General features: G+C 42.1%; 1 protein-coding gene across 1 annotated transcript in view; it reads left to right on the top strand.

Annotated features, from left to right (window-relative positions):
* Positions 1-22,424, top strand: part of LOC115585245 (copine-9-like) — a 97,974-nt gene that overhangs the window by 5,754 nt on the left and 69,796 nt on the right. Inside the window, exon 3 of the mRNA XM_030423482.1 lies at positions 20,227-20,273. Within this exon, the coding sequence (XP_030279342.1) occupies positions 20,227-20,273 (47 nt within the window). The remainder of the gene's footprint in view (positions 1-20,226; positions 20,274-22,424) is intronic.

The raw sequence follows: 22,424 nt of genomic DNA, 5'->3' as shown, positions 1-22,424 counted from the left end.
CCTCTGAGCAGAAATCGTTGTGGCAACTTTATGAGCCCGCAGGGTGCAACTTTTTCAGACGAATGTTACCCCAAATTAGCCAGACAGTCGGTGTAAATGAGTTACACAAATCACAGCTGGAGAGCACAGCTGTGAGACACCTCACCCGGGCTGGTCTTGAGGCTCGAGTGATATTGTCCGTGACTGGCCACAGATGTGAGGGCATCCTGTGGAGTAACTGGGCTCCAACCAGTACATACAGGGAGCAGGGGGAAGTGGTGCATGAGCCTTCAGTCTGGGAAACATAAGCAGCTGGAATGAGCACACAGCTGGAAGATCAGGACAGACACTAATAGCGATTGCAGTGGCAGACTCAGGGTGTTTGAGGGTCAGGGGCAAACAAGAATAAAAAGGGCACCGGCTGTATGTGGTGGGGCACCAGTGTGTAGAAAGCAGTGATGCATTCATGCGTACTCCTTAGAGGGTTCTATCAGGCACTTTTTAAGTCTTATCATCCAGGAGGGCATCGATTTCTCTCTCATCACAATGCTGTACTTGCAGTCTGCTTGGGTCTAGGTACAGAAACCACTTGGTGTTGGTTAGGAAAACATCATGGTTCTGCTCAAAATACATGTTTTTGTCGCCTCAATCATGGACGGAGATGGTCCAAGTTTCCATGAAATATTGCAGTTTGGTCCCAACAAAATATGTCAGGAATTGTGCAGTGGTCACCTCAAAAAAACACTTGTAATAATGTAGTAATAACTCACCCCTTCCTCTTCACCTCCCATGTGGTAATACGCAAATAAGCATATAATGAATGTGATATGCCAAGTTGGTACAAATTCCAACAATGGCAATTATTCTGGTTTGCAGAAACATTATATCCCGGTGATTGGGCTGAAAAGTAAGTGAACTTTGCACATAGGAGATGAGGGAGGATTCACTCGGAAATCTTAATAATAATCTTCATACTAATAACTGTGTTAAGTCATCTGTTGTTCCAGTGCATTCATATGCTCGCTAATTAACGCTTATTAATTCCATTATTATCACCATTAGTATTCCAGTGGTGGCTGAAACTAATTTACTTGTTGATCCCTGGACTCATGCATACGTGTTCAGACAAACATTAGCAGTTGCTTGAAAAAATGCCCTCTACTGTTTTTGTCATCAGTTAGAGCTGTGTGTTGGCCTGGCAGAGGTGCCAACATGGTGGATTAGAATAATAAATAAAAAACAACGGGTCAGCTTGATTAACCTGGCTCAACTTTTTCTGCAAGACAACACAGTGTCATCTGGCATAGGCATAATTTCGTGGGTGCCTGTGTGCTCTGGCAGCCACATGTAAATGTGAGTACCTAATGGGAAGCCATCTGCAAATTCTCTCTCTCTTTATTAATTATTTAAAATTAAGAAAGAGTTAGTTTAGTTAGAGTTAGTTTTCTAAGTTTTCAAAGCTAACTCTGTGTCCTCTAACTTTCTTGGGGTCCTAATTGTACCCCACCCACAGCCGCTCTACCTCTAGCATCAATTTGGGAGAGTGAAGGTTTACAATGATGCAATGTCTGGTTTGACTTTCTAAATGAAGCTTACTGACAACAATTATGCATTTAATAACATATCCTGCTGTTTGGGCTCATATCAACATTTTAGTTAGTTTAGATCATACTTGCAGTTAAAGGTTCAGTCATTCACAAAAGGTAAATCACATCAAATATCAATCCTGACTCTTGGTTAAACTCGGGACATGAACCCCCACCCCCAGGTTAAAATCCCAAATGTGACCCAACCAACCAACCAACCCAACCGCTAACTGGCTTGGACTTTTCAACAGTGCCAAAGTGCTGTATTTGACGTTTTGGGAGTGAGAACAATTGGTGTGGATCATCATTTCTGCATCACACTTTCCATTTTCCCTGAACAAAACTATAAACATGTTAGAATTGCAGTTGAGAACAAAAACATTTTTGACATCATGACATCGATGTATCTTCCAGATATTGAAATTAGCATGCTAACCAGCTAGCCCAGCAAGTCCAAAGCTCCCATGCTAGTGGTGTAAGCACCAACGCCCCCCCACAGTTCAGACTGCTAACTGCAGTGCTAACGGCAGCTATAAATTATCAGCAATTAGAGGTCACTCTGATGATATCCTATCCCTGTGTGGATTTAAGTATGGATTTGACAGTTGGCCAATACTCTGCTTCAATATGGCACTTGATGGCCATCTGACCTAATTTGCTCTAATAAGCGCACAATAACTTTCAAACATAGGCCGCAATAGGAAGCTGAAATCAGTGACAGGTTTAAAAGCTTTCTGGAAACTGCAGTAACTGCACTCCTACAGACCATTTATCACTAATGTCTTTATCCAAAGTGACTTTTCTGAGCACAGCGTCAATCATAACAGAAACTCTGTGCCCATGACAAAACAACATTATGTAGAGTGCTGCTATTGTAGCCACTTTACACCGTGTTGTCTGGACATGGATCTAACTACACCTGTCTACAGGTGTTTTCACAAGTTCGACCACAAACCGTTGAACCTTCAGTTAACTGAGTTTACGGTCACAGCTGCTCCCTGCTGTTTGTCCAGCCTTTACGACTGTCGAGTCTCAGCTGTTGGGGGTTTGGCAGAAAAGCTACATGGGAGCAAAATGCCATGGCAGTAATGCAACTGCAGTTTGTGACAGGAAGGAGGTAATTGACAGTGTGGGTGCCGTACAGGAGAGAGGAGATTGACCCTCTTAATCAGTCATTCCTTTTCCACTTCTTGTGTATGCCATTTAATCCAATTACACATGTTCAATCAGTGCTACTTGTATGTCAGAAATCTCCATAGTCTGCTGATTGTGAGAATGTTAAATATAGTAACTGAACAGGCCAGAGAGGAAAAATACACAATTTACAATAAGTTCAAAAAGACTGGAGAGCTGAAGGACATGTTTAATCACTCTATTCTGATGTTAATGTCATTCAGAACTACGAGGGAGCACTCGGCTGTATGTTACAACCTCAAGTTAGAAAGAGGAAATGTTGTAAAGATGTTTCAGTTTTTATTAGCCAGATTTGTAAATGTAAATTCAGGGAGAGAGCTGGCCAAGGTAACAAACTAAGCAGCCCTGTCTAGAAATAAAATCAAAAACGGAACAGACTAGCTAAAAAGAAGTTACAAAATTAAGTACCAAAAATTCCAAGACAACAGGTACGACGCGCAAAAAAAGCAAGTAAAGATAATACAATTAACCAGTTGACCGAAATTTAACAACATAATAACTGCTTTGCTGACATTAACCTGACACAGACATCTAAAAGACTGACAAATAGCTCATCCCCTTGGGTGTTAGGAGGAAGCAAACGTAGCCATGAGGCCTGGAAGCTACTCAGCATTTTACAGCCCCAGACGGACTGATCCCCAGATCCCCAGATTTGCCAGCCAATAGCACGACAGAGGGGGGCGACCTAAAGCTGAGACCCATGGAGACTTTCCCAGGAGGTGTGCAAGTGCTGTGCGCTGTCCAAACCCACAGTTCGTTCAAACCACAAGGGGCCTCAGGCGGACTCGCTGCCGACTTCCAGAGAGTCCGCTGAAAGAAAGAACCCAGTATGAATGTAAATAGTCACTTTATTTTAGAGTTATTTGAATTACATAGGCCAAAAATAATATTCAAACACATTATGATACAGAAATATTTAGCAAACTGCTTTTTATTGATGTTGTCTTGGCTGATCAGCAGGCTCTATAGTATTGCAGTCTCACACCCTTGCAGTGCTTGTTGTGATGACAGTGAACACAACACTGAAGATAAGGAAGATAAAGTTTTCCCCATAAGGTGAGACAGTGGAACACTGGTGGGACCACTTAGAGAAACACAGAAAACAGAGATATTAGCAGGGTATATGCAAGGCCCCAGAACAAGGCCCATTCAAGGGGCCTGAATTGATAAACATAGGTCATTATTTTCATTATTTCATCACTGTGACTCATTATGAGACACAAGTAACCGGACTGCACCTAAATTGTGTTTTTTAGATCAGCGCGAGACATTTATTTCATCAGTCAATCAGTAAAAAGAAAGGGTTGAAGCTGGGACAACTCCGGCTGCCCATGTGAAGGCTGTGAAACAAAGTAAGCTTTTTGTGCACTCTGCCAAAAAAAAATTTTTTGTCTTATCCGATCTGCAAAAGTCAAAATTTGACCAGGTGACATGTGTGAAGAATAACTATGAGAAATGTATACAAATATCAATACAAATATCTTCTCACTGACAGTCTCGTTTGCCTATGTTGGTCATATCGAGACATCTCATCAAATTCAGTGGACATTATAACAAATTTCCAGAAAATTGGCAAAAGAAGACTTTAACTTGTGTGTCTTTTCCTCCACTAGTATTCTGTGAGTTTTTGGAGTTAGGTTTAATCAGGATTAACAGCTGTTGGCACAAACTCTCCAGTTGGCAGTACCATTGTTTTTTCCTCGGTGGGGCAGAAGCTTCGGTGGATGTTGAAATCAGGTGCTTGATGTGCATCACGACTTATTTGCTAAGTCTGTTTCTATTATCGACAACTTTTCCAGCTCAGCCGAGCGTGAAAACTTTATTGCAATGTTTATACTTTCTAACACTTCTGGCGTTCCCCCTCAGGTTTGTATTTATGTGCAAATCGAAAATGTTCATACAAACCAGAAAATGGAAATTCACTTATTCTGCCTCTCAGATGTGTGGTTTTGCTGCTGATAAACGGGCTGCTTCCCTCCCTTTTCACAACATTAACAGTTTTTCATGTGTGAGGTAATAAAATTCAGTCAAATGTTCCCATTAAGGCAATTTTTTTCCTTTCTGCCTGTGATGCAGGCAGCTCTTCTGCTCAATTAGTGAAAGTGAAAACAGGTGTGTATCATTCTGTCCTAGTGGCAGCTTTGTCACGTTCTGCGAGGAGGTAAAACTGCTCTACAAAGCATGACCGTTTGCCTGTCGCTACATGTTCTTATCTGGAGTTGACATGCAACCAGCCTTTAGGCTATCCAGGAACAGCATCAACATGCTGGTCCAGATGCTGCCCCAGCAATAAGGCCCGTGGATGGAGCCAAAAAAATGAGGTGCTAGTCACAGTCTGCTGGCTTGCCCGTGGAGCCCCCTACAGGGCAGTCTGCTGTAGCCAGACCACTGTGTCAGCGCTGGAGAAAGTTGTGGCTGCAGCCATAATCGTTTTGACAGAAAACCAATCAAAATTCAGTCTTTGGCAGGGCTTCTTCCTGCTCCACAGCCACAGAAGAAATGTAACACTCCTCCTCAGCAGACGACTGGTGTGCTGACCGCGGCACCTGTACTGGCAGTTGGGTTTGCCAGGGGCGGCATGAAGTGCAGCATCCATTACACAGTATCACTACCAGGCGGCAGCACGCACACCACCCCTTCGCCCGTGGGTGCGCTCAGGCTCCTGAGATGGGGTATTAATCATTACACTGTGAAACTGCATGAATGTATTCACAGACCAAAAGTACACTTAACTCCATGGACCACTGCATCTGTGTTGTTGTCTGTGTTAGGTTTCATTTCTGGCCTGGCAAAATAAAGCTCAGCAGTTCCTTCAAAAGGAATCTCAGGAAGGCTCCCGCAGTATATAATCAAATGCAGAGAACCAGGAAGATTTTTGTTTGTCTTATAAATTATTCTACTTCTTCTTGGAATGATTTGTAGTCCACACCAGAAGAGGTAACAAAGTTCCTGGGCAAAACAAAGAGCAACACACTGACACTTCAATCAGATATTTATCATTATGGATGGAGACCTGGCTCCGACTATTCCCCTGACTTACAGGCACTGATACAAGCACTCAAAATCAATACTCACTCCTAGTTTTTTTGCCTGCTGGTGAAGAGGCTCTCATTGGCCGCCCACCAGTCGTAAGGGCCTAGGTTTCCTAGTTGTCCCTTGATATATTACTTAACGTTAGTTTTAATGCATAATAATAGCCATAATAACAAGTATAACACATTTCTACAATAGGGAATAAGGACAAGCAAACACATTGTCAAACGTACAAAGACAGTGATCTAGTTGAATTAAAATAACTAATTTGACTGTGTAGAACAAAATCAACCATTGAAATATGTGGGCTCTGGGAAATCTTTCTGACATTTTTAATGCATGTTTAAAGACATACAGTTTCCTAGATACATTGAGATTCCTTAATCATTGCAAAAAGTCTGACTTTTAACAAAAGAAAAATAATATGTTAGGATTTAGTGGCATCAGGCAGTGTGGTTGCCATTTCCAACCAACTGAATACCCCTTGTCTCTCCCTCCCCTATGGTGGCTAATAAAGATCCAAAAAAGGGGCCTCTCTAGAACCAGTGATTGGTTTGTCTGGTCTGGGCTCCTGTACAAACGTGGACTGCTCTTGACTGGTTCACCTCCCACTTGTCAGACACAAGTTTTTCTGTGGCCATTGACCATTATCTCTCCTTATCTGCCTGACTGACATGTGACGTACCCCAAGGTTCTGTCCTTGGTCCTATTCTATTCTCCCTGGAAATTCTGCCACTTGGTTCCCTCTTTAGTTGCATAAAAATTAGTTAGTGATTCTGGAGAAAGATAGTTGATTGTTGAGTCTCATTCCCAGGTCATCATGGGTCAGGACAGGACAACCTAAGAGTGAGACTCAACAATCAACTCTCTTTCTCTAGATTTGCCTGCCCCCTCACCGTCAACAAAATCCCTGTTTTATCCCTGACAGATAACTTCCTCCGACTTAATCCTGACAACACAGAAGTCCTTCTGATAGTCCTTGAGTGCATCTCTCATCAAACACAACAACATATTGGTCCCTTAGCAGTAAATGTAAATGAAAAATTTAAAAAAATGGAGTTTCCCTCGATCAATTTTTTTGAGCGGCATGTAAAGAAAGTGGTCAAATCCGGTTCCTTCCAACAAATAAACAGCCCGTATCAAAGCTTTATTATCTTTTCATGACCTGGTTAAAAGTAATTAATGTTTGTCTTCTCCTGTCTTGATTATTGTATTTGCTATTCAAAACCCTGAGTCTTTCTCCTATCCCTTGGCCCGAGTTTGACCAAAATGCGCCAGGCTTCTAACACTAACAGTCTCCACCGATTACCAATTGAGTGAAGAATTGGCCCCTCCTAAATCCCCCCCATTTTGTCCTGTGGTCCAATAACAGTTGAGCAAGCTTAGTACCACCATGTACCTTAGCCAAATTTCCCACTTACTATTAAACTTCTATGTACTAGGTTTGCGTTTGTTAAAATAGAAAATAACTAAGCAAAATGGCTAAAAGATTACTGGGGGACTTCTAAAAGCGACACTCGACACCCTGACTGCGTGGAAGGCATTGTATTTATCCCGGTCCCCAAAACATAGACACATTTTGTCCAATGTGAAGTGTGGAGTAGGGTGTGTGGTAGACCTCACCTTCATCTGAACATCAGCACCATCACCCAATACCCCTTGTTTGTTTCACGGGCTGGCTCAACTTTCGTATTTCAGAATTGCTCTATTCCCTGTCCACGATGTGACCACTGAGGTCTAAAGGCAGGAAGACACTGGCCCAACAATCGGACGTCTGAAGCATTTGGGGAGACTCGGACGAGGTCAGAAACAAATCCGTTCGGTGTGTTCAGCTGCGTTGGAAGCTTTTGGAGCCACGCAGACGTTGTCTGATTCAACATGCGACGTCTGAGAAGATTGGCTGTCGGCCGTCTGAGCCATTGGATTCTCTGATTGGCTGTATGCCAGCTGTATGACCATTCTGATTGGTAGTGTGCTAGCGAATCAGCGCGGTGTGTGTGGGGGGGGGGGGGGGGGGGGGGGGGGGGGCGGAATACTGCGCATGTTTTGTTTTTCTATGCACTCGGTTCCATCATTCCCTGTTTTCATGTTTTGGAGTACTGGCATGAGACTAGCTGTTATGTCCGTTCAGGACAAATTAATCTGTGTTCGTTTGGTAATGCCTCGCTGCATGTTTAGTATGCAGCTGTTTTTGTCTGAAAAAGTTTCGTTTTGATCAAAAGTAAAGAAAGTTGCATGCATAAAGCCCTCGACTAGTGTCTTTTTTACACACAACACTTGCGCCACCCGTTTATTGCATCTCGCGCAAGCGCAGAACGTACACACTACTGTGCAGTGGGCAGCACATCAAAGCGGTTTGTTCAATGCAACTTTTCTGCCAAACGGGTCAGGCGAGAGGCAACGGAGTGGTCGGATAAAGGCAGTCTGGGCGGTGTGTGGGGGCCTTAATGATGATAATTCTATCCTTTAACACAACTATTCTTAGTTTCCATTGATTTTCTCATTATTATTAATGAAAACATAATTAGCAATATCATATTAGATTTCTGCCCCTAAACCCTATGAACTGGACCTTTAACTCAAGGTCCACTTGCTTGCTTTTTTATGGAATGTTCAACCATATATCTGTATATCTGTGACAGCAGGTCTGTACCCAAGCTTTGCAGCTCAGGACCAAACTCAGAGAGAGAAACTGAGCTTCTGAGATGAATACTTCAAGCAAAGCGAGACTAAGACAAAAAAAAATGTGTGAAAGCCTCGGGGACTATGATGATGAGAGCGCATATTATCATGTGAGGGTTTCAGGGATCAAAGTTAGTGATCAATGACAGACCTCCAGTGCAGTACAGATGCCACGAGAGATAACAACGCAGACTTGAAACATGGAAGCACATGATTGCACATTTGGGACACATACAGAAATAGAAAGAAAGAGCCAATTAGAGCCAGGCTTTTGCCCTTTGAGGTTCTGTAAACCAGATGAACTTAATGATACCCAGTGATCCAGGGATATCCACTCGGTTTTCTGTGCAGCACTGTTTTGTTTCTTACACCTGAGGGAGTGGTCGATTGCTCCTCAAAAATGTAATGTGAAAACATGTATAAAAGATTTTCTTCCTTGCAGATTCCCCCTTTAGAGTTTCAGTCGTTAACCGTGCCAACAGTTTTAAGCCAAGCGCGTGTGTGCATCTGATGTTGCACGTGTTTGTTTGTTGCGGCTTTGTACAAGAATGTGCCAAGATCACCGGAGCAATACTGTAAAGCACTTCTCCTTATCTAATTTTATAGATGACTCAGGGTTTGTCCTTGGGGATGTTGTATCACGTTGCCTGGTCAATTAAATTTGAGTTTCTTTTACTCCGCCATCAAACTACCTTCATATCCGCCCACACGTGGAGGATGTATAACTTTGCTATAAACGTGTGCTTCAGTCTGAGGTGTGGAACTACAGCAGGGAGCCGGCTCGCAACGGATGGACATGAATAAACAGAAGCACAGAGCGCAGCAGGCACACATACCAGGACAACATATTTACAGTTCAGAGCTCTTCTTCATTCTGAGCAAGAAACCCTCCAGTTATTTTACTTTTTATGTCGGCTGATAATGTTTCGCGTTGTGAGTGTGTGTGTATAATATCATGGTCCTGCAGACGAGTTTTGTAGCGTGAGCCACATTTACATTTAGCAGCAATTTTGTCTAAAGAGACTTACAGTAATGCATACACTGATGGCGGTGGCTGCCATGTACGGTGCTGACCAGCGCATCAGTGAGCAGTTTGGGGTTCAGTATCTCGCCCAAAGACACTTCCACATGGAGACCAGGAAAATCCAACCAGATATCTTCAGACAACAAGACGCTGGCTCTACATCTGAGCCCCAGCCGCTACCACAGAAGCAGTATCGAGTACTGTGGTAGCTGTTTACATTTTGTTACGATTCCAAAGTTGCCGCACTACAGTAGCTAATCAAACAAATATGTTTGTTACTTGCGTTTCATTTAACAATTATTCCCATATTAGGCCGACAGAAGTGACATCTGGCCTCTGTTTATATCCATGAAATTCAACGCAGCTCTGCGGTGTGCCTGTGGAGAGCCTCTCCAGCATGGGTAGCACTGTCTCCGAGACAAAACAGGTGTCTGAGAGACAGACACCTGGTCAGGCATCAACACTGCTAATCAATGTCAAATAAGATGGACTAGTCTCCTATAAAGCTATAGTTTGCTAAGCTAGTGACTTGAGGGAGGTTTTCCTTTCAAGTCAGCATTTGTTTTAGTTTAGAAAAAGGTGGACAAGGTCCAAGTTAGGGGACCGGAACTAGAGGTGTGGCCCCCCCATTTTTCACCTCTGAGCCACATTCTTGGTCCATTGTTGTGGGAACTAGCACAGAAGCAAATTTGAGTCATATTTCTGTCCGTCTGTCTGTGGACAGATCTAAGTCATCATCATCATAAGGCCTCAACAGTGCAAGATACTGTACACTGAAGAACGTCAGCCATGGAGTTGGTTGTAGGGTTTCAGCCAGTGCAGTTCGGGGGTTTCATTTTTGGCTTCTGGTCACAGCTGTCATCTCTACAGTCCATTTCTTTGCATTTTCTTTGCCTCTTTTCTTTTGTTCCTTTCCTTCCTAACATTTCTGGCTTTTTTAATCAACAACAGCTCATATTATGATGTGCTACGTGAAAGGGCTCTTAAATAGTTCAAAAACCAAAGGGAATGAGCAGTCAGCAGCTCCCCTCAGCTCTGTGGAGAGTTCCGGATTATCATTTTGTTTTTTTTACGGCCCACAACATCACTGCTTTGGCTCAGTCTCACACCTTTAACACTTTCAGGATGATTTACCTACTCTAATCTCTTTAAATGGTGTCATCCAACTGTCCGGTTGCCAAAATTGAGATAAGAAGAGCGAGGACTTGATAAATGTATTGCTATATTCTTCCAAGTCTGCATTAATTATTACTGTGTGCTCAATTGCTGTTTTCAAGCAACAGCAAGAGAATTTAAAACTTTGTTTTCCTGTGTTTTGCCTCTGAGGCAACAGCCTCTCAAAGAGGTGGTTTGGACCACAGCCAGCCTGAAAGAAAGACTGCAGTTACTGCTCAGGGCTGAAGACAGTGCTCTCTCCTCCACTTTTTTGGGGCTGAAAACAACAGACTTACTCTCAGATTATATTTTCAGTTGATATTCTCCGGAAACAGTGCAAAATTAAACGTCAATTAAAGGAAAGACAGAACAGGACAGTTCTTTTTATAGGAGAGCTGTAATTAGGTGACACACTATTTATCATAAAGTTACAGCGACATGCAGGAGCATACACAACATTATTTCGTGACTGATGGACCTCAGACGCCCTCCCGAATGCTGAAACCAAACCAACATCCTCGTTAGCATTTGTTTTGTTTTCCCTTTAAAAAGCTGTGATAAACCCAGCACCACCTGCTCAGAGCCAAACAGCAGACAGACACAGTCAGAGATGAGCCGGCGAACAGAGGAGGAGACAAATATTTCCCTCAGGAGCTGAGACCAAAACAGAGCTAAAAGGAGAGTGAACATCGGACCGTAATGAAATGTCAGACGTGTGATGCTCAGCTTGTTTGATAGCTCTGGACCAAAGAGGGCCAAATAAATATTTCTGCCTTAACATCTTGCCCTGTTATTTATGAGTCAGGTAATGTCTGTATGATTGCTGCCAACTAATCCTGCCGGGCACACAGGTGGCCCATCGAGACATGCTCAACATATAAAAGAATGTTGCACCACCAGGTGGTTCATTTTTGAGGATTTAACATTTTGGCTGATAACTGACGAACCATGTGGAGCCGAAGAAAAATTTCTGTACAGCGGTCTCATCGGATGAAGCTGAGTGGATTTATATAGGCCACATTTTGCCCTGGGAATATATTTATTTATTTATATACTCTTTTGATTAAATGAAGCCCGACATATGATATAGCTAACTGTTTGTTTGACAGGCTACAGCTCTTCAGTGCTCAATCTGATTAGGACCAAATTTGGAAATGTTGTGTATACAGCCACATTGCACAATTTTCATATAATTTCATCCCCAGCGGGCGCTACAGTAACAATAAAATGTGCCATTTCTGCAATAACTGTGGTCTTAAAGCAGACAGATGTTGGTAAATGAGTTCTCCACGAGCATAATGCACAATATATTACAGACTGGTTACAATAGTGCCACCGAGCAGCCATTTCTAAAGATAGATAAAGATAAATACAAAATCTGTTTGTGTCACATTTCAAATGTTTTTACATTTAAATGAGTGCACTGATCATCACAATAAACCCTCTCTACGAGCAACAGTAAGATATCTGCATTAAAAGTATTATTTGTTTATTGGTTATTTTAGGTCACTCTTGAGCAAGTTTGGACTTGTTTCAAGAGATCCTTACATCACCATTTGTTATAATAAATCAATCAATTACTAGCTGAGTTTTTCAGGGAAGATATAAGTCCCATTTGAAAGTATTCATGCATGACACTTTCTTAAGTGATGGATATTTGATTAGAAACGGAACTATTTTCTGCCGCGACGCTCTGCTTGCTGTTTGTCAGGATACTCACGGCGACTCCTTTGAACGGTTTTTACTCAGGCCGTTCTTGATGGGGCTCTCACACATTCCAGGCATGTGTGACCTCAGCCACATTGATGTCGCCCTTGGAGGGATGCGAAGGGCTCTCGTGCATTTCCCCGAGCGAGTGGAATTCTTCTCCATTTGAACTGCGGTAATAAGAAAAATTGAAATCTCTCGAGAGATTACAGGCTGTTCTGTCATTTGGTCAGGGACAAATGCATCTGTTTGATGTATTCTTTTGGACCCAGATGAAAATAATGGAATTCATGAGATATTTTTTCTTCTCACTCCCAGTAGCTACGACTGTACCTTTTTGTGTTTCGCACAGCTGTCCTGCCTCTGAAGTGACCCTTCTGCACTTCAAAAATTGTCATTTCAGTCTCCAATTCCTATTCAGATTTATATTACACTGACATCATGTCAGCCCTGAAGTGCGAAGAAAATCACTGATGACATTGGCTCAGTGAAACTTTGGAAGTTTAAGAGAGAACACTCGAGGAAATCTTTTCCCCGCTTCGTGTTCCTCGCTGAGCAGCTCCTCAAGCTGCACACTTCCAGCACGATTTATCTGGCTCTTTCATTTCCAACCAACACCATCTAAACTGCTATCAGGCTCCCATATGAAACATCCCACTTCTCTTATGTAACACCATTTGCCAGTGGAGTACTGGCGGTTTTCAGCCACATGCATGGGTGTTTCACTCCATTAAAAATCTGTAGGAGAGACGGCCTCCCCGCTCCCACCGGTCCAGAAGTGTTTAAAATTAAATACAATTATGTGTAACATTGATTCAATTGCCATAATTGTACATGATTCTTCCGTGTGGTCTGTCCTCGCAAAGCCGGTGAGTCATGTTGATTAAATTCTAGACGCTGTTTAGATGTGATGCTCCGCTGTACATTCAGTTTGCTGCATCTGCTTGAGGATTGTGACTCACTGTAAGGTAGGAGTGGATGTTTTGTTATAGCTCAGCAGGTGTGGTTGGAGAGTGTGTTCGTTTTTCCTGTTCTAAAAATCCATTCCAGTGCCCGCTGTGGTTTTAAAATGACTCATCTGGAAGATCTTGATAAATAAACTATATGGTCCAGGCTGGGTTTTTTGGGGGGGTCTTTTATTACTTTTTCAGTGCTTTGGCAATCTTCTCTCAGTGTGTGTGTGTGTGTGTTGGTGAGAGGTTGCTGCTGTAAGTGTTTGAGCATACACTTTAAGAAAACAACTTTTAACTGTTTTTAAAGTGTGTAATTTCTGTCATGGCGCTAAAAATAACTTCCAACATTCCCCTCATTCATCGTTACACCCCAGTCGATTATACTTAAATAAAGGCTCAGCGGCAAGGGGAATAAAGACGAGGCCTGAGCCGTTTTGCTAAATAAAGGTCGCTGGTCTGTAATTGGTCCTCAGGTCTCCTGATGAGATCTGAAAGATTGAGTGACCCCTGTTGATTCCGTCCCACTCCCACTCCATTTAATTGCCATGTTCATTTAAAAAGGCCATTCTTTATAAAATGTGTCCCTTCCTCGCTCAGGATTTTGTTGACACACACATGGCGACAATGTGACAAAGCAGTAATCTGCCGTTTCACATTTAGGTTCACAGCTATGAACATGGTTATGTGCATTTTAAAGGAACAGTTCACCCAAAAATGGAATGCACCTCCATGCAGATGGAAAGTCAGGTAAAGTTTGGTAGTCCACAAAGAGTTTCTGGAGCTTCACAGCAAAACAGCGTTGCAGCATTCTCTCGAACAACGGGTAGCTGTAGATGGGGACTTGTTTTGAATTGTTAAAAAACAACAAACCACAAAAAGCCCCCATAAAATGGCTCCATACAGCCCATCCAGTGACAGTCTTTAGACACACCCGAAATTGATTACACCCTTTTTAAGCTCCTGCTAATCGTGTAAATAATGTCTTTTCAAATCAGTGTGGGATCTCTGGGCCTCTGGATACTTAGCTGACCTTTTTAAGTTTCAAAGAAAATCTCCATCTATGAAATGGGAAACACTGCTTTGTGCATCTCCGGAAATGTTTTGTAGACTTCAAACGTTCACCTGACGAGAGCATGTGGGGAGTCGATAACAGCAGAATTTTCATTCTTGGTTGAATTTCCCTTTAACTAACAGTTTATCATCTTTATAAGATGGTAATAATGCAGTGTTTTGGTTTGGGATTCAATTTATTATCTTGGGCAAAGAAACATCCCCACATGGACTTGATTCTGAGAATCGGGGGGAATCTCTGCCATTCCAGTTAAAATGGCTTGCTCTTTGTGATTTAGGCTCTTAAGAAGGCTGGATTTTCACAGAGAAAAACCCTGCCAGGTGCAGAATATCTCTCTATATTGGCTCCCAACCACGCGGCTTTGTCGTCGATGCTCCACTGAGGTTCAAGAAATGGCCTCCAAAGGTTCGGGGCTCTCTTCCCTTATCCCTCTCTTGGCAGGAGATCAATAGATTAATAGGGGGGGCAGGCGGGCTGTGTGCCCACCGTGCCTCACCTAAATTGTTGTGTGAGAGGTGCATCTATGGAGGATTTCTGACAGTCAAGCCCATAAACCCACCACATCTTCTCCAGAGGAAATCTGCCACCACCTGACTGTGTTGGACTCAGATTTTCCACTCAGCTTCTGTTTGCCAAGCAATCACCTGTCCGCCTCATCTTCTTACCTTCATCACGCCTCGCTTTCTTTATCTATTTCTCCAGTCTCTGTCCCCTCTCACTTTACCCATTATTCTTATTCCACCTTCCCTCCCTGTCCTTCTCTTTAATATTCAATTTTGTCCTCCCCCAGTCCTCCATTTCTAGCTCCATCCCCCTCCTCCTCCACCACATGCTCCTGCCTCCCGACCACCTCTCTGTCTCACCTCACTGTGAGCAGCTTGTGCCCTCAGCCTGTAAGTAAGCCCATGGCATCCTGTCTGTGTCTACCTACTCTCTGATTATATTTTCCTGCAGCGCAAATCCAAGAGGCAGGCGGCAAGAAATCCCCTGTCGAAAAAAAACCCCCTTCACACAGGTGACACTTGCTGTCAGCTTGCTCAGCCTTAGCCGGATGAGTACGAAAAAGGAAACTCTGGCATTTTCAATTACACTCAACACAGCGACAGGACATAAATTATATAATATAGGAGGGATTGCCTGCAAGTACATACATGCAGGCTGGAGATTACATGCTCTTTACGTCCCGTAGCAATCCGTTTAAAAAAACTCATGGCGGTGAGTTATTTGCCGACAGTGACTTGCACACATGGTGGTTAAAGTAGTTCGATCTCCTCTGGGCCAGATAAATATTAATACACCAATTTCTGATTTTCATTATTACACACAATTATCGCTGTTAAACCCAATACAACACCGTTGTAAACACATTAACGTCACATGACTGGGCCTACAGGAGCTGAATTAATAGAGCAGGTATCTTCTTGCTCGTGTGACTGACACGATCCACAGCAGATTAACATACGTCTCATCATTTATTTTTTTAATCCCCTGGTCGTCTGTCTGTCACACTGCGGTGATTTCTACGTCAGTCACGTTCTTTACATTATGTTGCGTTGCTTCTTGCCTTGTTGCCTTATTTAATAATTCATAATCTTTCCTCATAGTCATTTTCATCCTTGCAATGTTAATTGCAGCAATTTCAGCTTTGGTCTTTAGACAAAAATACATATTAGTTTGAGTCATGTTTTAGTCATTTTAACCCTTCATGGTTTAAGAGTTACTATCTTCCGAGCTATCTTGGATGGGGATAAAATGTAATCGGTCGGCTCTTCTAGACTCTCCAAATATTATTGGACCGAATTGTCCAAATTCTGACAATAAAAAGAAACCTTTTCATGGGAGATTTGAGGCTTTAAATACGCGCTGACTTAAGTGAGTGAGAACAGGATGCGCAGCTCCAAAAAAGGAAAATCAATATGTGGCGGCCAATGTTGATATTGTGGCAGACCACCACAAATAAATTAATGCGTGTGAAACAACACTTCTATGCTAACTCTAACTTTACAACTTGTAAACTGATCAGTTCATAGGAAAGGTATAGTAGTTATTTCATAAGATTTGCTGCTTCAAAAATCACAAAAGCGGTGTTCATCTGTGAAGATCATCTTGCTGAACATAACGTGTAAATATCATAAGCTTGTGTTTGCGACAGAGCTTATTTTCTGCATTCCATCAAAATCCAATGAAAAAATCCTACAGGCTTTTTGTCGAGGGAACCAGGGCGATGCCAAGTTGCGAGGTTAACCTACAAAATATACGCCATCCCTACACCACTCTGTTTGAAGATTTCTTGGCATAATACACAGTTTCATCAGGCTCTTGTGCAGATTGTACTGATACCACCATTAACATCACACTAATGCTAAACAATGTACCCATGAATATGCATACCTGGCCCTGGGGCTAAGAAATTATACACAGATATCTTCCAAAAGTGGAAGAACTTCTGTGTCATCTCAGAAACAACAGTTTGACTCCACTGTGATTGCAATGCCCTAATTCAAAGCTTGGGGCAACATTGCAGCGCAGTGGTTAGCGATGTAGGCCCCCACAGTAAGATTGACCTTGGTTTGAGATCTGGCCAGGTCAGGGCCTTTCGGTGCAGAATTTGCATGTTCTCTTCTGCGTGGGTTCTACTCTGGCTTCCTCCCATGAAAAGAAGTTAATGTTGATTGGTTACTCTAAATTGTCAGTAAGTGGGAATATGAGTGTGAATGGTTGTTTGTCCCTATAAGTCAGCCTGTGATGAACTGGCAACTTATTCAGGGTGTACCCAATGGCCAGCTGGGGTTTCAGTTAATGGATGGATCCTTGCTAGCTTTGGATGTGCTAAATTTAAGTCCGTTATTTTATACTAATTCCTTTAATGTGTAGCTTAATGACTACAGTGTTTTATTTGACACTTTCCTGGGAATATTGACAGTTTTGCGTATTAATAATGTTGCACATTCCAGTGAAAATGTGTCCTTTAAAGGGCTGAGTGAGGTAGTTCTCAAATGTCTACATTAAAATACATTTGTGTTCAAATTTTTTGTGTAAGTTAGAATTGGTTATAGACAAGGCACATTTTTTAACACAATAATGATACTGGACTTTGTATTTCATCAGTGGTCTATCCAGTGTGCCATCAACAGGAGAAGGCATGGGGGCAGTACAGAAGGTGTGGGGGCTCCACTTCCCCCTTAAACATGTCTGTTCCTGTTTGTGTATGATTCGTGCTCAGTTCAGAGTCACCTGCGCACCTGTCCTGCAGCCAGACTGCTGTCAGGACTTGTAGTTGGAGTAGGGTTCAGAGTAAAGTACGAATTGCCTTGTGATTATGCCGCTCCGTGGCTGACCAGATGGGCTCCATCTTTTCACTTTCCATGAAGCAGGCAATCAGCCAGGTTCTCCGGACGCTGCCGACACTGATGTAGCCTTGGCGCAGATTAGTCTGAGTCCACTGTCTAGCTGTGGTGCTGTTACTCTGCAACCAGGGTAGACATAAAGGTCCTGTGCCTTCACTGCTCTATCTCTGATAGAGAAGTACACTCTGCCTCTTTAACATCATTATTTTAGTTGTTGGGGCAGAGAGAACATTTGGGTGTAACTTTGATACAAGCAGATCTAATCTCTGGAGTGTGCTTGTCTTGAATGTTTTTGTTTCTGTAATTTAATTGAAGGCTAACATTCACAAGCTAATTAACTTGTAATTGATGCACAAAACCCCTTCCCTTATTGTTAACAATCTGACAAAGAGATGTTTGTGTTTCTTCTCAAGACGCAATGCCCGAAAGGTCCGCTGCCTGCTGCCCCTTTCTCTGTTATCTCCCCTCTGTTAATTGCTCATTAGGAGGGAAAATGTGGTTTTAATCATCCAGTCTAAAGTTCATTAGAGCTAATGTCCAAACTTGACAGAGGCACACAGTCGCTGATGGTGCCCGTCTAGACACCAACAGCAACACTTGGCCTATTATTAAAACATCCCATAAGAGCCTTCAGTGAGTGTTCTTTGTTTGCATATGCATGAACATAATCCTAGCATGACAACATGATAAATCTCTGAGTTATAATTGGGCTGCCTCTGCTGTATTCAGGCAGAACACTCGAAGCAAAATTTCACTGTAGGAGACTAATGTAATGTTTGGTGAACAAACCACAGCAGGAATTTGCAAACAGGAAAGCACAAATAATGGTTTGTCAGGGGACCCATACTTCAACTTAGGCTCACAATCACTGAGACTACTTTTGTTTTTATAATGATATTAAGAGTCTAACACCTTTGTTAGCCTGTAATGTCAATATAAAGCCAAACCAACCAAGCTGAAGTCCCAAATTAGTTTATGGCCCTGAGCAGTCCAATATAAAAAGAAAATCAGACACAAATGATGTGCAAATGCTATGCTGGTGATAGAGAGCATGCCAACAAATTCCCAGTCCATTTTTTTGATTTATTTTTCCAATTTTTGAAAATTTGTATTAAAAAAGTATTAACTTTAATATTTCAGTTTAGTGTGTTAGCGTGCAAACAGTTACATTAAGTTAAGGCTGTTGAGAATGTTGTTCATTCTGAAACTATTTGGCCATAAACCAAAATGAATGTTGGTAGCATCACCAGTTAGTATGATTCATCCTCTGGGGAACACAGATGTCTTTACGGAAATTTTGTACCAGTCCATCTGGATCCCCACACGAGTAGGATTCATCTTCTGGAGACCATGATTGTGTGCACAGAATTTAATGACAGTTATTGAGATATTTGACTCTGAACCAAAAACGATTATGCTCCTGGTGTAACTGGATGAAAAGTCAGGATGATTTTCTGTGGAACATGAATATCTTTATCATTTTATGCCAGTCCATCTGTGAGGCGTACATATTGGATGACTGGATGAGGGTGCTAGATGAAAAGTAAAGGGATCGCCAACATCAATAGGATTCATCCTCTGGAGACCCTGACTGTCCGTACCAAATATTATGACAATCCAACAATTGTTGATATATTTCACACTGAACCGAAACGGTGGGCTTACTGGTGGAGCTGGAGGGAAAGCCAGAGGATCATTAAAACCAGCATGATTCATCCTCTGGGTATCATGAATGTCTGTTCAAGATTTTATGGCAAGATATCAAAGAGTTGTTGGGAAGAACGTCAACGACGTCCCTTGCCCACAACGGACAGGAGTCATAATTACTATGGCTCCGTGAACATGGTGTTTTGGGGACTTGTTATAACTACTGATTCTTTCTTTTTCCTTGGAGAACAGTCATCATGGGACTGTATGTTTCATTTGTTCCCTAGAAAAACGCTTCATACACAGTTTTTCTGCCTTTTTGTAATTATAGATATTAATAGGCAGGGAGAGGCCTGTCTGAAGGTGGTGACAACATACCTGCAAGGCAGAAAATATCTAGATTGATTACTCCTTCACTGTTATGTAGGTATACTTGGAGGAAAAATGAGAATGAGCCCACAAAAGAAATACTGTGTTAATATGTTTTCATTATCCTGATGTTCAACTCCTCTTTTGTCTTATTGAATGTGTCTATTGAAGATTAGACACAATTAAATCCTTTAATTGTCTTGAGTTTCCAGTCTGACAATGGTGTTGCAATGTTTTTTTTATTAAGAAATTATCGACAATGCTTCCAGCTGAGACACATCTGATAAAATTAGTGTGGGTAGCATTGATTTTCTTACCTGACAGTTTTGATATTTCTCAGGTGCTGCAGGTGCCAACTTAAAAAAACAGCAACACAAAAAAAAACCATCAGACTAATCACTAAATTGAACATCTACCCTTTTTCCTCTTTTCATCACCCTTCCCCCCTCGGCTTCTTCTCCTCCTCGTTCCCTTCCAGTGGTCGTGTTGTATTTGCAGGCTGTGGGAACCAAAGAATGGAGGGAGGTAAGTTAAGTAACCTTTTGCTCTCTCAACATTTATATCCAGTATCTGTGTCTACCTGTCTGCCAGATGTGTGCATTTCTTTTAGGAATTTAATATAATGAGTATTAACTTTCAAGACTTTCAGCCAGGGCTGAGCGAGGGGGGTTATTAATATGAAGTCCGGAGGCAACTCACTGCAAGCCCTTGAGAACATTGTTGTAGAAAATTGAAAGTGTCAACCTCTTCACTTGCCCACACAAGTGTAACCACCGCTGTCTGAAATAGACTCAGGAAGGGAAGGAAACGCTTCATATGCTTGACCCAAGCTGATGAATTCTTAGTAACGGTTAAAGAATGAATAAATAAAATTGATCTCATTATACCAAGTGTTTGATGATAGATAAAATGAATTCATATCATGACTCTGGGAGATTCCTTTTCGGCCTCATCAAATATGCATCGTCCACTCTGCTCAACTTCTTGCTGTCTCGCCCTCTGTCACTCTTTTTTAAGGCGAGGTCATGTGACCTTCCATTCATTTCTGCTCCTTTGAATTCCTTCCCTTCTTTCAGCAGCGCTCGTTGGCTCGCAGACACATTTCCATGTCATCTCTTAGCCCTATTTCCCCTCAGCTAATTTGCCTATGACATTCTGCCTTTAGTCGATGTATTTGCCCATTTGCAAATTCAAAGTCAACACTGTTGTGTCGTGGGGGGCGCCGCTGATCCTCTCATTCCAAGACACCTCACACCTTTTCTTCCATGTGGCAGGGCTTAATCAAAAACACGGCATGAATTGCACTGCAATCAGCGGAGTAAACATCTCGCTGTCAGCCGTACACATAGACACTATGAGCAGGTAATTGTGCTCGAATAGAAACTGGCAAAATCCTCTCCTTTCAAATGACATCATGTTTTGCATTTGCAAAACTCTTTATAATTTGTCAATGGATGTTTGTTGAAAAAAGGGCATTAGCATTCCGTATTGGCAAGCAATGACCAATCCCTGCAAGAAGCATTGGTTTTATTCTACCACATCCTAAAGGTCTGACAGGATGTCTCCAAATAGCCCATCTTCAACCGTTCACAATAGAGTGCTTTTTTTGAAGTGGTTTGTGTACAGCTGTTCTTTTATGGCTGTTTACTCTTCCCGCTTCATTAGGCTGTGCAGAATATATATATTTTTTATCACAAGCAGTTCCAATTTCCGCTGCCCATGGATAACATCCTCCACTTACACGCTCCCGCAAAAAATCCTCATGGTTGCCAATGGAGGACTACAAAGACCTATCTGTGTGACTTCATGCTGCAAAACTAGAATAAAGGCCTGACTTACTGCAGCAACAAACCTTTGTGGGGAAATCAATGCTTTTAATGAAATTGGTACATTAGTGCATTCACTTGTTGAGGTAAAGTAAGTACATGGAATGTTTATCTAAACTATCCATGTAGTTAAAAAAACTAAACTAAAAACTAACCATTTTGATGGTGCTGGAGACATGGATGTATTATTTAAACCAGGGCTGGACCTGTAAAGCGTTTGCCCCATAGACCCCCATCATAAAAGAGACATCTGTTAACAGGTCACTTCAAACTCTGTTTTCCATTATGAATTTTTCGTCCTTGCCGGTTTCATATTTATAAAACTTTCCTTGGGCCAAAAAAAGTTATTTAAAAATCTTTGCCATCATCACAATGTAGTCTATGGGCCACATTGTTGGCTATGAAACATAATTGGATACAGTATATTCAGTTGGTTCTATACCCAGGAGGTAAACCCAGAAGCTAGAAAACATTTGCTGTATGCACCAGCCTAGTAATTCTCATTGGACTGATTAGGTGCCATCTTTGATTATAGATATATGCTTCGAAATGTGGGAATCTTAAGCCTATAAGCTCTGTCTTATCATCAAATCTTAATTTAGCCTCCACTTCGGAGTATAAAGTAGTCTGCAGTCACTTGAGACACCATACAAATGAATCTTATGAATACACTGTGTTAACTAAGTTGGCAACCAAGCTAACGATCTTGTTTAGCAACAGGCTCACTGTCAGTTATTAGCTCTGAGAGCTTTTTCCCCCCACGCAATAAAACTCTTTACTGCATTAAACAATTTGCAATCCAGTCAACGAGATGCCAAGAGGGACGGACAGAGAAAGAAAAGTGCCAGGA

The sequence above is a fragment of the Sparus aurata genome, chromosome 7, assembly GCF_900880675.1.
Source record: "Sparus aurata chromosome 7, fSpaAur1.1, whole genome shotgun sequence".
Lineage (NCBI taxonomy): Eukaryota > Metazoa > Chordata > Actinopteri > Spariformes > Sparidae > Sparus > Sparus aurata.
The sequence above is the reverse complement of the archived record's forward strand: the minus strand, read 5'-3'. Positions and strand labels throughout refer to the sequence as shown.